This window comes from Silurus meridionalis, chromosome 24 (genome assembly GCF_014805685.1).
Source record: "Silurus meridionalis isolate SWU-2019-XX chromosome 24, ASM1480568v1, whole genome shotgun sequence".
NCBI lineage: Eukaryota > Metazoa > Chordata > Actinopteri > Siluriformes > Siluridae > Silurus > Silurus meridionalis.
In genome coordinates this window covers 4,195,267-4,211,952 of record NC_060907.1, presented here as the reverse complement: position 1 = coordinate 4,211,952, position 16,686 = coordinate 4,195,267, and the positions used below count along the sequence as shown (strand labels likewise).

Genomic DNA, 16,686 nt, shown 5'->3' with positions numbered 1-16,686 from the left:
CTTTTAATCTGTAAACTTTGCAGAAAAAGATGTCCAGTTCATGCTAGCAAGCGGCGAGAGGGATCAGCGCTAATCCATTTTTGTTAACGGATTTGGCGTAGACAAAGGGAATATTTATATTTGCAATTAGAAATGTGCTAACTTAGCTATTTTTTGCTAACCTGCCCACCATGTTTTGAAGCTAACCCAGTTGTGCTAAGTTAGCTCGTTCAGACCGCATGGGTTTGTCTTTTGTAAAACAGTTCCTCGGTGTATTACAAAGAAAGAAAGTAATTAGCATGCTAAGAGTTCCTTGAAACAAAAGCATATTAGCAGATGTGTGTGATGGCTTCAGGGTATATTTGGGATTCGTTAGAGATTAGCGTTATAATGTGTGGGCGCTAACAAGGCACGTTTCATGTCTGGTGTTTCTCAGGATCTGGTGAACGGGTACAGGTGTGCGTGTGCGCCGGGATTCACGGGCGAACACTGCGAGAAGGACGTTGACGAGTGCGCCAGTCAGCCCTGCCTGAACAAGGGCCAATGCCGCGATGACATCAACGGCTTCCAGTGCCTGTGCCTGCCCGGCTTCTCTGGAACCCTGTGCCAGGTGTGTAAAACTCTGCAAGCACACGCCCAGCTCGCCCACGCCATTCTTTTCGCTCGGGTGCGGCGTTATTTCAACTTCCAAAAAAAAAGGAAAACAATTTTTGCAAATTCTGCGTCATTTTTCCTCTCACCGCAACCTAATTTCCTTTGTGGCGTTCGGATAAGCTTATATAGCGCTTTTGTAGCTCCCTCCAGGCCCTCTGTGTAGAGCTGAGAGCTGTTGGCGTTTCCCCTATGCACCCTCGCCGTACTCCTCCAGCAAAACCCCATCAAGCCCAGTCACGTCGCTGCCTGACGCTAACTGCTCTTTGTTTTCGTTTTAAGACACACACTAGCTCCGAGTGAATAACGCATTTCAAATAGATCGAGATGTTGAGACAGTTTATTCACCTGACTGCACTTCTCTGACCTGTTTATGCTAACGTTGTTTATCTGTTTCCCTCAAGAAAATGATTAGCCTATCAAAGCTTCAATAATTTTTATGCTTATTTAGATTAGCTGTTTCACTTGTAGTGTCTCATTAGCCTAGCAAAGCTTCTCTAGCTTTTTAATGTTAACAGTTAATCTGTGACACTTAAGGTAACTTGGATAACTTTCTCTAGCTTTTTTATTTAACCTAGTTTAAGTTAGTAAATTATTAGCCTAGCAAAATGTCACTAATATTTTTAATGCTAACTTTGATTATCTGTTTCTCCTTGATGTAACTCATTCGCTTAGAATAGCTTCACTGATTTTCATGCTAATTTTCTTTATCTGTTTCTCCCAACGTAACTTCGCCTAGCAAAGCTTCTCAAACTTCTCAATGGTAACTTAGTTTATCCGTGACACTTGATGTTAACCTGGCTAACCTTTTCTAGCTTTTTATGCTACTTATTTTATCTGTTTTTTCTCTATGTAAATTATTCGCCTAGCAAAAGTTTACTTATATTTTTATGCTATCTCATATAAGCTGTTTCACTTGCGTTTACTCATTAGCTTACCAACACTTCTCTGGCTTTTTAATGCTAACCTAGTTTATCTGTCCCTCCTAAGGTAACTTATTAGCTTAGTATTGTTTTCTGAATAGTTAGCATGAACTTGCTAACACAGATTAGCTGTTTCACTTGTGGTAACTCATTAACTTGGCTAAGCTTTTTTTTGGTTTTTGGTTATTGATCTTACAGTGTTTATCTAGCTGTACACATGCTAATAAAGATTAAGTGTGGTTTTTGTTTGCTTACCAGGTTTAGACCTTTAACTTACGATAATTCTTTGATCTGAATCTGTCTCTAGCTTTTTTTATTTTTGCTAGTTTAATTTACTTGTTGCTCCTGATGTAAATCATTAGCCTAGCAGAGACTAACTACCCAACCTTTTATTTTAGCCTGGCTAATGTTCTTTAGTTTTTCAGGCTAACTTACATCATCTGTTTCTCCTGAAGCAACTCGTTAGAAATGTTTCTCTGGAACAGTTTGCATTAAAATAAATGTTTTTAATGTTTTTCTTGAGGTAACTTATTACTCTCTTTTCATTGCTAACTTAGTTTGCCTGTTACACCTGAGGTAACCCATTAACCTGGTTACACGTTTCTAGCTTTTTTTTCTAAATTGGTTGAAGACATATTACTTGAGATAACTTATAAGCTTAGAAAAAGTTTGATAAAAATATCTTTTTATGTTACCTAAGTGTCTATTATTCTTGCAGTTACTCAATAGCCTGCTAACTTTCTCTAGGTATTTTTATGCTGACGTAGTTTAACGTTTTCCACTTCAGAAACTTATTTGCCTAGCAATGCTTCACAATTGTTAAATGCTAACTTTGTTTATCTGTTTCTCATGCTGTAACTGGCTAGGTTTTTCTAGCTAACTGTGCATTAAAATATATATGTTTTTTGTTATTACATTTGAGGTAACTTATTAGCCTGAATAACTTTCCCTCTCTTTTTTGTTTGTTTCTCAAGATAAATTTATTAATCTGTATCTTTTTCTTTAGTTTTTATACAAATGTAGATTAAGGTAACTCGTGAGGAACAGCTATTCATTAACTTATCAATTAGCATGGCTAACTTCCTCTATTGTTTTATGCTAACATAGATTAGCTGTATGTCTTGAGTTAACTCATTGTCTTGGTTATGTTGTTTTAGTTCTAACCTTTTAGTTTTGTTGTTTTTATTGTTTATGATGGGGTAACATTTTCCCTGAATATGTTGTTTATACTAATGTTAAGATATTAACCTTCCTGTGAGGCAAAATATTATCCTGGATTTGCTTCTTTATCTTACTAGTTTGCTTGTTAACAACGGTTAGTTTTTGTTCTCATCATCATAATGTCATATCATATTCTGACTTAACTGAGTCATAAACAATAAAAACAACAAAACTAAAAGGTTAGAACTAGAACAACATAACCAAGACAATGAGTTAACTCAAGACAAACAGCTAATCTATGTTAGCATAAAACAATAGAGGAAGTTAGCCATGCTAATTGATAAGTTTGTAACATGTGTAACAAATGTTTTTCGTTCTGTTCTGTATTCTGAAGTAACTACTTCTAGTCATTGCTGTGTTTTTCAGACTATTCCTAGGGGAACATTTTCGTGTTGATGTTCGCATTTATTTCTATTAATTCAGAGGTTATTTGTTGGACTGGTTTATGTTTCTTTTGTTCAGTCTGTGTAATTAAGTAATTAAGTCATAATTTAGCCTTGCTGAGTTTTTTTTTTTTGGTGCTTATTCTGAGGTATTTTTTTAGCCTAGTTTTATTTCTCTAGCTATGCTTTTATTTGTTAGTTTTGCTATATACACCACGTTACTCTGCGGTAACTTAGTTATATTGTTTTGTTGTAATATTATTAGTGGTGGTTGAAAAGGCACAAGAAATTTGCTCATATAAAATAATATATTTTATTAGTTAGTTTAGGTTTGTTTCTTTATATTTTTTCTGATGTAAATTAGTTTTCTCAGCTTTGCTTTCTTTTCTTACTGTTTTGTTCGCCAGTTTAGCTGTTCCTTTATATTACGTTGAGGTGATTCTGTTAGTTTGCTTTGTTTTCTTGTCATGTTAATTTTATTTGTTAGTTTTGCTATGTTTCTTTACATTATTCTAAAGTCATTTTTTAGCCTAACTTTATTTCTCTGTCTGATCCTTTATTTTGTAAGTTCACTATGTTTCTTAAAATTTTTTGAGGTAAATTAATTATCCTAGTATGACTTTATTTTCTTATTGTTTTGTTTGTTAGTTTTGCTGTTTCCTATATTATTCTGGGGTAAATTATTTAGCATAATTTAGTTTTCTTGACATATAATTTTTTTTATTAGTGTTTCTTTACATTATTCTGAGGTAAATAATTTAGCCTAGCTTTATATCTTAAACTTTAGATATTTGCTAGGTAATTTTTTAGCCTAGCTTTGTTTCTTAATCTTGAACCTTTAGTTTTGCTGTTTCTTTACATTACTTTGAGGTATATTAGTTATCCTAGCTGTTTTTTCATACATACTTTTGAGGTAAATTATTTATTCTAGCTTTGCTTCTCTATCTTGAGCCTTTATTTGTTCATTTGCGTGTTAACGATTTTGAGCGAAAAACTTGCCTTCATAAAAAGTTGGTTCTCGTTATTCTTCGATTATTATGCTAGCCGTTATGTCTCGGGTCCAAAAATACGTTAGTCTACCAGGGAATGACATGAAATCCCATTGCACAGATTCTCACAGTGTTTTGTGTTGTGCAGCTGGATATCGACTACTGCGAGGGAAACCCGTGTCAGAACGGCTCGCCGTGTTTCAACCTGGCCACTGATTATTACTGCAAATGTTCCGAGGATTACGAGGGAAAGAACTGCTCCCATCTCAAAGACCACTGTCGCACCACACCCTGTGAAGGTACGGCTTTGTGTGTGTGTGTTTGTGTGTGCATTCCATTTGTTCAAGTGTCAAAATACTTTACTCAGGGCTTAAGTTATTAGATTTGTCCTATTTTTCAGTCCTAGCATGTAAGTTTTTAATACACAATCAAGATGTAGGTGAAGTTAATCAGGTGTGTACGTGGTATTGTTGTGTTCCGACTCCACACGAATACACACAAAACGTTATGTAACGTGATTGTGAAACCTTTATGCCCTCTACTTAGCGGTCTACGTTTCTACAGCGTCTGTAGCGTATAGGTGACGAACTGTGTTACTTTATAAGGGGGGGTTGGGGTCGGCTGGTGAAGTGAAGTCATAAAGAATGTTAACAAAATCGTTGTATTATAACAGAGACACCCAGAATATTTCTATGAAGGGCCAAAAAAAATCTAACTTGATTAAGGGCCCTGAGCTGATAGTTAATGTTGCAATTTATCAAACTGTATTTAAAATTTTTTTATGAAACTTACAGTGCAATTAATACTAGAAACAATCCCATTTACAGTACAATAGAGTTCAATGTCTAATACAGCTATTCAAGCTATAAGCAATACAGCTGGATGCTTGTAATATCAGTGACCTCTAATGAGAAACATGAAGCTGCTTCTTATTTTTCAACGTTTTTTTCCACATTGGGCTGCAGATCAGAATATAATGTAGTTGAAAGTCAGTCAGTTTTCTTCTTATTAACAGTTTAGACTTGAAGTTCATCAGACTGAAAGCCGACTCACAGAGGACAGTCCTGCCTAAGGTTGCCGAACGTTCAAGTAGAAATGAAAATGTGTGTTAGTGGAAAGCTGCCAATCTTGGGGCCCTTGAGCAAAGCCCTCAACCCTTTGTGCTTGGACCCCAGCTTCCTACTGTAATATCACTGGGATATTCAAAGAATGAATTTCACTGTGCTGTCATGTACACAGTATAAAGCACCTTCTTTCTTTTCTTTCATTTTACACTTTTTTCCCTCTTCTTATAAATGGCATGAAAGAGATGCCCAAACCCTAGTCATGCCATGTGTGAGTTTCATATACATGAAAATGAAAAACACTAACAATAATTAATAATTTATTTGAATTTTACTGTGCCTGCCTTATATATATTACTTCATTTCAGTTCATAAAAAAATCAAAGCCATTTTGTTTTTGTAGTTTCCGTGTTCAGTATATAGTCTCATGTTTTTCGCATCTCTTGTCTCAGTAATGATACTTGTAACTTAAACCCTCGCCTTTATCCAGAGGGACGTTTAAAAGTGCTGAGGCTCTACTCTATCAATAAATTAATCAACACTGGTTTACTAGATTACATGCTAGATTCTATAGATTATGTACTAGAAAATCTATTGAGAGGAATTATAGCGCACTTGAATGAATGAATATTGTCCCATATGTGTCTGAAACAGGATTCTTCCTCCAGTTCTGGGTGTCCTTTGTTGTGTTTTTCATTTGTTTTGGGTTTGTTTGTTTATATGGTATGTATAATATGTAAACAATGGCAAAACAAATCAAAACGTGTCATTTGGGGACCTCCTGTGGTTTTTAAGCAATGACGTCGAACCGGTTTCCAGGTTCAGGACGTATCAGATTGACGCCGTTCCGTTGTCCTGCTGCGTTACATTTTTATAGCACGTCTCCATTGCTTGCCCAAGGCCGTGCCATCTTAGGAACACTGGGAAGATCGTGTTACAAGTTCGAGGTTCGCCACGTTACAGATACAGGGGCGGTGGTGCCGGAGCAGACAAGGTGGCGGCTCTGCAAAGTCTTAGCACGTTGGCATCTGAACCGTTACCAGAGCTGTCAGGATCTTGGGTGTGTTCTCGTACAGGGTTATACACGCTCTGAGGGTTTGAAAGAGAGAACACAAGAGAGATAATAGGTCTAATAGGTCTTTTTCATGAAAAAGAAAAAAAAAAGACATAAAGCAGGGAGAGGCTCAAATTGGAATTTCCCCTTGATTTATTGCCAGAGAGTGCAGTCGGACCGTGTTAACCCCGCCCCTTTCCCCATCATCTGTTTCGCAGTTATTGACAGCTGCACCGTCGCCGTGGTTTCGAACAGCACCCCGGGCAATGTCCGCTACATATCGTCAAACGTGTGCGGGCCGCACGGGCGATGCCGTAGCCTCGCCGGTGGCCATTTCAGCTGCGAGTGTCAGGACGGATTCACCGGGACCTACTGTCACGAGAGTAAGTGTGTGTGTGTGTGTGTATGTTGATCTGTAATCACATGCAAATACAAGAATCAATCATGTTCCAGTATTCAAATAAACCCATATTTAATACTGGGGGTCTGATTTGCATATTAGTATTGAATCCAGATTTCGTTATTTGGAAAAGAGTGAAAGTTTTGCTTTTGTTTTATGTTTTGTTTAATAATAACAAACATAATAACCTATCTTTCTTTTAGACATCAACGACTGCGAGAGCATCCCGTGCCGTAACGGAGGGACGTGTATCGATAAAGTCAACGTGTATCAGTGTATCTGCGCTGACGGCTGGGAAGGACCCGACTGTGAAACTAGTAAGTACATGCCCCTTCTATTAAAAAATAATACTAATAATTATTATTATTATTATTATGATCATTATTATAATATTAGTCAGAACTTGTTCTTTCAGACCATTACACTTTATAATTTATATGTGCTCTTGAGAAAGGAATGTGATCACTCAGTCGAAACGTGTCGTGGCCATACAGTAACGTCTATATATCGCCAAAAAAAGAGACATTGTTGGATTTCTAAACAGTAAATATGTGCACAGATACGCAAATAAATAAATGTGCACCCTGTTGTATGCAAACCAATATATATACGTGAACTGCAGAAAAAATTTTTTTTATCTTATATCATTGTTTTTATTTATATACATATATATATATTAATATTAATATTTTTGTACATTTTAGATATCGATGACTGCAACACGAACCCGTGCCATGATCGCGGTGTGTGTCGCGACCTGGTCAACGACTTCTACTGCGAGTGCAAAAACGGCTGGAAGGGCAAAACCTGTCACTCACGTAAGCCCCGCGTTCAAATAGAATTGAATTTATGATTAAATAAGTCGAACCACACACACAGGCACACACCCCTAACCATCCTTGTTAACCCCACCTTCTTTAAAAAAAAACAATATTGATTGTTTCTTGCATTAAAAACAATTTACGGTTGAATAAAACGAAACAGAAACACCCCCCTCCCCCTCCCCCCTCCATTGGGTGGGTCTCTGGGCATCGAGGTATAGGGGGGAGGAGTTAATTAGTAATCAGAGATGCGTCATTTCTACGTTGTTGTCGTATCCTGAGTGTTTTTTGGTCATGTGGTTGCCAGGTGAGAGCCAGTGTGACGAGACGACATGCAACAACGGCGGCACCTGCTATGACGAAGGAGACTCCTTCAAATGCATGTGTGCACCTGGTTGGGAGGGGACGAGCTGCAACATCGGTACGCCAACTTTTCGGAAAATGTTCCCGTGACCAGGGAATGCAGTGTCTAAATCTATATGTGTGTGTGTATATGTGTGTAGCGAAAAACAGTAGCTGCCTTCCCAATCCGTGTGAGAACGGCGCGACCTGCGTCGTCACCGGCGACCGCTTCACCTGCGTGTGCAAGGAAGGCTGGGAGGGACTGACCTGCAGCCAGAGTATGACATCACTTCCTGTTTTATCATTATTACACCACAATAGACAAATCGAAATAACAAGAATAAGAGGAAGAACAATGAAACTATTAAAAGATTTTTATATACATTTTCTTCTCCCCGTTGCCTTGGCGACACAATTAGTTTTCTGTAAAATCGTCATTTGTGTATCGATGGTGTGTGTTTTTTAAGAATCGAATCTCTTGTATTAAACATTTGTTTTTTCTGTCTTGTGTTACAGACTCGAATGACTGCAACCCACACCCATGGTAAGCCATTTCACACACACACACACACACACACACACACACACAAACACAGAGTTATCCTCCAGCTAAATACATAAAACCCTATTCTGTCACAGGTTTTCCCATGTCTTTTTTCTCTTTCACACACACACACTTTTTTTTTCTTGTGCTCTTCTCTACACGTTTCACGTGACGCTCACACGGTCCCGAACACACCCTGAGGACGTTCAGGAAGCGATCATATCCATATTCACCCTCTCTTTTTGTTACACCCAGATCTTATCAGTGGTTGACCTTTGCCCCATGAACCTAATCTGTCATTCTCATATTTTATTTTTGTTTTCTAGCTACAACAGTGGGACATGTGTAGACGGGGATAACTGGTACCGGTGTGAGTGTGCCGCGGGCTTCGCCGGACCCGACTGTCGCATCAGTGAGTAAATGGCCTTTAGTTAATGCATTCAGATTGCATCATGAATAATTAATGAATTAATTCATCGTCAATTGAAAACTTTCACATCATTGGAACTGAAATCAGATGAACTCGAGTTAACTTTCCTGCAAATAAATTTTTATATAAACCTTTCATTATTCTTTCAACGTGAATGTTTACGGTACGGAATGCTGTAGCTAGCCGAAGAACTAGAGCTCCTATTTCAACTACAATCATCTCACTGTGTCACTATGAGCTGATTTTGAGCAGCACACGTTATCCCTCCATCACCGTCACGTGCTGCCTCATTAAATTCAGCTAGCATTAAACAATTTTGCATTAAGCTAAAGCTAACTAGCTTAATACACGAGAGTTTTGCTAATACAGTCCTTCACGTTGTTGAAGAAAAGTCGTATTTCATTCGCAGGATTAGCTGACAGAGAGGAATTTTATTTGTTGTTGTTTTTGGTTTGTTTATTTATTTGCTTGGGGTTTTTTTATTTCGTTTATCATCAAGTCAGAAATTGGCTAAAATAAAATATATACAATATTTATGTATATGAAGTATATAATTAAGTATATCATAAATAAATATAATATGATAGAAGTACTGCTGTGGCATCAGAGAAAAGTGGATCTGAATTTGTTCACATTTGTGAGTAAATATATGTATTCATTAAATACATATAATTATTTACTTACTTGAATGGATGAATAAATTCATATTATATACTCTACAAAAATATACACTACATACTTTATATTTCTACATTTGGATATTTTATTACATAATTTATGTTTTTATTTTATACATATTATTTGTTATACATTTTTAGTTTATTTGTATTATAACTTTATTTTTTAGATTGTATTTATTCATGATCTTTTAAAGATGTGATTGTGATAGGTTAGGTAGTAGTGGAATATAGCAAATATAATAAAACAATTGCTCACGTTGTTGCAAAGTCGTAAAAAAGTTGTAAAAAAATGTATTTATTGGACATTTTATTTGATGAGACTGTAACTGTTATATAACAGAAAGGAAGTATTTAAGCTGCTTTTCAGACAGTGAGTTTTCCATAATAACACAATGCTGAATGTGTAATATGATGATAAAGTACTGTCCTAATTGGTTCATATAAAGTACTGGTTATAGTTGATTCATATGAAGTACTGGATTTGTATGAAGTACTGGTTATAGTTGATTCATATGAAGTACTGGTTATAGTTGATTCATATGAAGTACTGGTTATAGTTGATTCATATGAAGTACTGGTTATAGTTGATTCATATGAAGTACTGGTTATAGTTGATTCATATGAAGTACTGGTTATAGTTGATTCATATAAAGTACTGGTTATAGTTGATTCATATAAAGTACTGGTTATAGTTGATTCATATGAAGTACTTTTAAAGTACTGATTGTAAGACAATACCAGTAACTGATGGATGAACCATGTGATCGTGTTTCTGCTAGACATTAACGAGTGCCAGTCGTCTCCGTGTGCATTCGGCGCGACATGTGTGGACGAGATTAACGGTTACCGCTGCCTGTGTCCACCCGGGAGGACCGGAGCCAGGTGTCAGGATGGTAAAAACACTAACACACACACACACACACACACACAAAATTACATCAGCTCATTGCTTCTCTTATTCTAGTGTACACTTCCCTTTCTAACCCCAGCGGTCATATGACTTGTGTCTGTTTCAGTAGACGGGAGTCCCTGCACGGACAGCGGACGCATCATCGCTGACGGGGCAAGATGGGACACAGACTGTAACACCTGCTACTGTCACAACAGCAGGGTCACCTGCACCAAGGTACCAGATACCACCTACACCACCAGCACACACTACCGAGACTAGAATCAAGCAAACCAGATGCTCATTAAATCAAATCTAATTACTTAATATTCGAATAAATTATAGGAATATTATAGGAATATCATTAAAAATAAATGAATAATTAATAAATAATGAAAGGAATAAAACAAAATATGAAAAAAATGCAATAAAATAATAGATTGATTATAAAAAAGAAATATTAATCCTTAAATTTTGAATTTTTTTTTTCCATCATTTCATCAAGTTGTAATAACAACAACGTTTGATATAAAATTACTGTGTGTGTGTGTGTGTGTGTGTGTGTGTGTGTGTGTGTGTGTGTGTGTGTGAAAGACATGTTTCCGACTTTAGGAAGTTTTGCAATGTCACGTCCACTGATGTGTGGGAAAATGACAGCGTAGTGCATAGCTCACACACACACACACACACACACACACACACACACACACACACCAGTTAACCATTACTGCTTCAGCTGTGAGATTGATGTGTTTTATATTCCTCTCTGTTGACTAGTTTTTTTTCATTCGTTGAGGAGAGATCAAAGTGAAGCGATCCCACGTCCTGTATACTCGCCGAAATCCGTCCGCTTATCTTACGTTAACGGCAAACTATATCCAGGAGACTATTTCTTTTTTTTATCAGCAGCTGGGAACAAAGTGCACAGAGCGAAGGTTTAAATATTAATGCGTGGTGTGTGAACCGCACATGCGGCCGTTCTCATCGTGAAGAAAAGCGAGAAGGAGAGAGAGAAAGTGTAAAGTCCGGGGTGTTAGGTAATTACAGCATGAGGATGCAGTAAAAACACACACGCACACACACATTTGGCCGAAAATCTCCACTGACTGTAAACTTTACCCTCAAACATCACCCAGATGAATAAAACCACGACTGTAGAATCAGTTCCTTTGTCTCTCTCTCTCTCTCTCTCTCTCTCTCTCTCTCTCTCTCTCTCTCTCTCTCTCTCTCTTTCTTTTTCTCGATTTTTCTCTCATCTGACATGAGACCTCTTTGTGAATTAACAAAAAAAAAAAAAAACTGTCGGTTTGGGACACGGCCACAGCGTGGGCTCGATCCATCCATCCATTCAGGCTTTTGTGGTGAGCTTTGAAGTACGCCTCGTTTGGAAAAGGAGCTTATGAACAGTGGCGTCAAATCTCTTTTATTAACACCGAACCAAATGAAACCGAATTCCTCAGCCTCGAGGTGATGCTGTGTCCCAAATTAGTCCTGGATAGCATCCTAAAAAAAAACGGTCCACTGCTGTATTTCCGGTCGGATGTAACTCACAAATCGTTATTTTGGCTACGGGAAATGGACAACTCTATGGACACAAGTTTGTGAACACCTCAGCAAAAGAATAGTATCCACTCCATTGTGAACATTCCGTTCCACGTTTATTCCTCGTTTGCTCTTGAAACAACCTCCACTCTTTCAGCAAGATGTTCCATTAGATTCTGGAGTGTGCATGTGGAGATTTGTACTCGTTCACCCAACCCCTGTACGACATACTGAAATATCTATGAGACGATTATTTGGTGCTAAACCTGAATTTTTCTTCCTCTGCAGTTGTTGTGTGGACCGAAGCCGTGCCGTCTGCTCGGAGCCGGGCGAGGAGATTGTCCTGCAGGTCAGATGTGTGTCCCTGTGCGTGAGGATCGCTGCTTCGTGCGCCCGTGCCCCACACAAGGTGAATGCTGGTCTGACCAAAGCACAAAAGTCCAGTCCCGGTGCCACCCAGACAGCGACTGCGTCAACGCCACGTTCAGGTTCACCAAGGACGTCATGCCACAGGTGAGAGCAGCAGGGGGGCGAATATCAGAATATATATTGGGGCTGTCAGTCAATTCAAATATTCAATCGCGATTAATCGCATTGTTGTCACGAGTGAACTAATCGCAAAACATGGATGCACGTAGAGCATAAAGACAAAATATTCTTGTAAATGTTTTAAAAGTAATTATGGTGTTTTAAATTACGTAAATCATCAGGACACCAAACTGAACTTTTTCTGTTTCCACACGGACGGTTTTCATTGCCGGATGTGTGCGTCATGGGGGATTTTGGTGCTGATTTGAGACTTAAACAAATGTTTAGTGAGCTAAAAAATATATCTTTATTTTATATCCGAGTAAAGAAAAGATATGTTGAGTAAATGTGTTGCATTGTAGGGTTTAATTTCACCTCTTTTATATTTATTTATTATAAAAATGGTAAAACGGAAATGCATCAATCGCACGTTGATAAATCGTGCTGATGCTGATGCTGACGACGATGATGATCATGATGGTGTTTCAGGGCGTGACTGTGGAGCAGGTGTGCAGAGAACTGCGCAGTCTCTATGTGGTGAAGAACCTCTCGTCCGAGTTCTCCATCTCCATCACCTGTGAACCTTCCACCACGGCCAGCAGCGAAATACACGTCGCCATTGTATGTATCTTAAATCTTCTCTTCTCACTCTGTGCTTCAGTTAATCACAGTTTTATCCTTTAATCGCTCAATTGCATGCTGTAACTAATCCCCCTGACATGAAGCCCATGCTATTATAACCTTGTTATTATACGATGATGATGATGATGGTGGTGATGGGAATAAGTTGCTCTGACGTTCCCTTATGCTGCATGAATAATGTGTTTTGGCTGCACAACAGCTCATTAAACGCTTACAGAGTTGTGTGTCTTTAGTAAAAAAAAAACTCCACATAATAATAATAATAATAATAATAATAATAATAATAACCGTTATTTACAACGGGCAAAGACCAAATCTCTGAGATTAATCACCGCAGCTGTTTACTTTACATAGAAATGACCGTACCGGTGTTATAAAACCTTCACCGTCCAACGAAGGAAGTGAGGCAGAGAGAGTCTCAGCCAGAGGTACTGAGATGTTCAAATGTTCTCCAGCAGGTTTCCGATGGAGGAGGTGGTGGTGGTGTTGGTGGCCAGGCCCCGGTGAAAGGGATCACAGACTGGATCATCGACGTGGTGAGCAAACGCAGCGCTAACGGGACCATCCTGACTGCCATCGCTGAGGTCCGCGTCCAGCAGCCCAGGTCCAGCAGCCCGAACGGTGAGGGTCTCATCCTCTACATGCGGGGATCAGTTCATACATGAGAAGAGTTTTTTTTAAACATCCTTCTTCTCCGTGTCGCTAGATTACCTGGTACCAGTGCTGGTTTCCGTGGCAACCGTGATCTGGGCACTGGCCTTGGTGTGGGCGGCTTTGTGGTGGGTACGTCGGCGGCGCAAGCAAAACGCGAGCGCCACGGCGACCGGGTATGCCTCGGCGCCGTCGTCGCCCCCGAGCGCCGAGGACAACAACGCGGCCAACAACGCTCGCGAGAACCTGCACCAGATCAAGAACCGTATCGAGAAGAACGCCGTCAGCGCCAAGATCGGGTCGCAGAAACACCCGCCGCAGGAGACGCCGCCGCCCGAGGACGACCCGGATGCAGAAAAGCATCTTCACAAAGCGAGGTTTCCGCGGCGACCGGTCTACGCGCCGGTGGAGTGCGACGAGCGGCCGAGCGGCCTTCACGCCAAACGAGCTCACTGGACTAACAAACGCGACAACAGAGACTTGGAGTCGCAGAACAGCTTGCACAAAATGGAGTATATCGTATAGCGGCTGCCAGAGGGACAAAAAAAAACACTGGTGGGCAAGGAAACAGTCCCGGTGACAACCGTTACGGCTGCACCTAAAGGTGAAGGACGGAACGGGAAACAAAAGAAGACAACAGGACCGAAAATCTGAAAATATATTTTGTTTTTTTTTGTCCCGACTCACCTTTTTTTCAAACCAGAAAACAGTCTCTGGGCGTTAAGGGAAATCTGAGGACCTATTTGGGTGGAAATGGCCAAGAAGGAGGAAAAGGGGAAAATAAAACGAGGAAAAGTCCCCACAGCGAAATTTACGGCATAGACACGCTGACTAATTGTTCGGAGTGAGGCTGTTGTGGGTTGGCTGGCTTTATTTTTTTTCCCTCCCACCGTTTTGGGTACTTTTTATGTAGCGATGAGTTACGAGCGAGCGGTTGCTGTTTTCCGGCATCGCGAATCAATTCGGATTCTTTAGTGTGCAGAAGCAGAATCTCTGAATTGCTCCAGCACACGGATCGGATTTGCACTCAGCAAGTATGCGTCAGTGTTTTTTTTTTCATTTTTCATTCTTCTCTTTTTTTTTATTTCCTCACATCATTTCACAAAGAGGCAGAGGGATCCGAAGTGCTGACAGAAGCGATGCTGACCTCGGAGCATCTTACCCACGACGTTATCTCGACCGGTCGAGAATCTCCACACGTGTTTACCAGAACCAGAAACTGATAATGCAGGTCTGAAGGGCAGATCTCCAATTTACATGAACTAAATTTGTTAATTCTTCAGTCGGAGGTTTCGGTTCCTATTTTCACGTGTAATGGCTGATTGTGTGGCCATGGCTGCCCCTTAGACTTTTATTATACAGTAAGTGAGTGTGCGAGTCATCGTTCGCCGTTTAGATCAGGACATCTGACGCTAGGGGTGGGCCAATTCATTGATTCATTATTTTGAATAAATTAAATGAACAGAATAAAATTCAATAAAATTGCATCCAAATGAATTAATCAATCATTTAAGCTGACATTGTGGTTTGTTTCTAAAAAAAACAAAAAAAATTTACAAATTTTTATCTATAGAAAGGAATGACAACACGTGGCATCACGTGAAAAATATCTCTAATAACGACAAATTTTTTATAAGATTACAACAAACCAAATATAAGGTTTTTATTATTAAAATCTCTCTTAATCTAGTGGTACTTTAGCAAAATTATATTCGAAACGTTTTTTTATTGATAATATTCTTTTGGCAGACAGTTTTTTGATTTTTAATTTGCAATTTCAGGTTTTTTAATTTTTGATTTCAGTCATTTTTTATTTGAGAATCTAAATGGTTATTTTTTTTATTTGCAATACATTTTTTTTTTATTTGCAGTTTTTCAGACAGTAATTTTTTAATTTGCGATATTCACAATTTATTGCAATGTATTTGCAATTTTAGATGGTTACTTTTAAAAAAATTTGCGATTTCAGTATGGGATTTTTTGCGATTTTAATTGTTTTTTTTGGGTTTTTTATTTGCAGTTTTTCAGACGGTTAATTTTTTTCAGATTTTAACTTTTTTCCCCCGACAGATTTTAAACTTTACCAATGGCTTGAAACAGATTTCAATACACTTAAATTTGGTTAAATGCAATTTTATAAAAGATAATAATAGATCAGTTGCATTATAGTGGAGATAAAATTATAAAGAAAAGAAAAAATAGCTGATTGGTCTGGCCTGGTTTCATCCCGCCCACCCCTGAGTGAAGCCCAAAGCTCCCTGTTACACCGCACCAGAACCACCACACCAACCGAACCGCCTTTATTATCACTATTATCACTATTATTATTATTATTTATTGTCCTGTGTATTGTTGGTTGTTTTGCAGGCAGCAGGTCAAAACTTCGGTCCCTTGCGATATGAAGAATTTGTCATTTTTGTCGACTTTTACCACGACGCCGATGTTGTGTAGATTTATTTTCCTTTGTATGTACATATTTTTTAATTAATCATTTGTATATTTGATTTATTAACTTAATATTCGAGAGCCTATCATTCCTATCATCGCCTTTATTTTATTTTTTTTATTTATGTGCTTCATTTAGATCCGAAGGTTCGACAGTTTTGTAAGCTTTATATGTCCCTTTATTCTGAACAGAAAACATTCACACACACACACACACACACACACACATACATATACCTACATACATATACACACACATACATATACATACATGCACACACACACACACACACACACACACACACACACATACATATACCTACATACATATACACACACATACATATACATACATGCACACACACACACACACACACACATATATGTATATAGACATACATATATACATATACATTTACATTGAAGCATGTGCACATTTACACACAGACGCACATAGTCCCAGACGTAAACACATACATATACACATATGCACAATACATATAAACAC

General features: G+C 38.5%; 1 protein-coding gene across 3 annotated transcripts in view; it reads left to right on the top strand.

Moving 5' to 3' along the window:
* Window positions 1-15,267, top strand: part of jag1a (jagged canonical Notch ligand 1a) — a 40,328-nt gene extending 25,061 nt beyond the window's left edge. Inside the window, exons 12-26 of one of the 3 annotated variants that reach the window (XM_046837936.1) lie at window positions 416-589; window positions 4,295-4,445; window positions 6,483-6,647; window positions 6,868-6,981; window positions 7,369-7,482; window positions 7,793-7,906; window positions 7,989-8,105; window positions 8,344-8,371; window positions 8,698-8,783; window positions 10,261-10,374; window positions 10,501-10,607; window positions 12,201-12,425; window positions 12,930-13,061; window positions 13,538-13,703; window positions 13,789-15,267. In XM_046837936.1, coding sequence (XP_046693892.1) covers window positions 416-589; window positions 4,295-4,445; window positions 6,483-6,647; window positions 6,868-6,981; window positions 7,369-7,482; window positions 7,793-7,906; window positions 7,989-8,105; window positions 8,344-8,371; window positions 8,698-8,783; window positions 10,261-10,374; window positions 10,501-10,607; window positions 12,201-12,425; window positions 12,930-13,061; window positions 13,538-13,703; window positions 13,789-14,258 — 2,277 coding nt within the window. In that variant the 3' untranslated portion in view covers window positions 14,259-15,267. Of the gene's footprint in view, window positions 1-415; window positions 590-4,294; window positions 4,446-6,482; window positions 6,648-6,867; window positions 6,982-7,368; window positions 7,483-7,792; window positions 7,907-7,988; window positions 8,106-8,343; window positions 8,372-8,697; window positions 8,784-10,260; window positions 10,375-10,497; window positions 10,608-12,200; window positions 12,426-12,929; window positions 13,062-13,537; window positions 13,704-13,788 lie in introns of all 3 variants that reach the window. The other 2 variants (XM_046837935.1, XM_046837934.1) reach the window with 2 other exon arrangements.
* The last annotated feature ends 1,419 nt before the right edge of the window (window positions 15,268-16,686 follow it).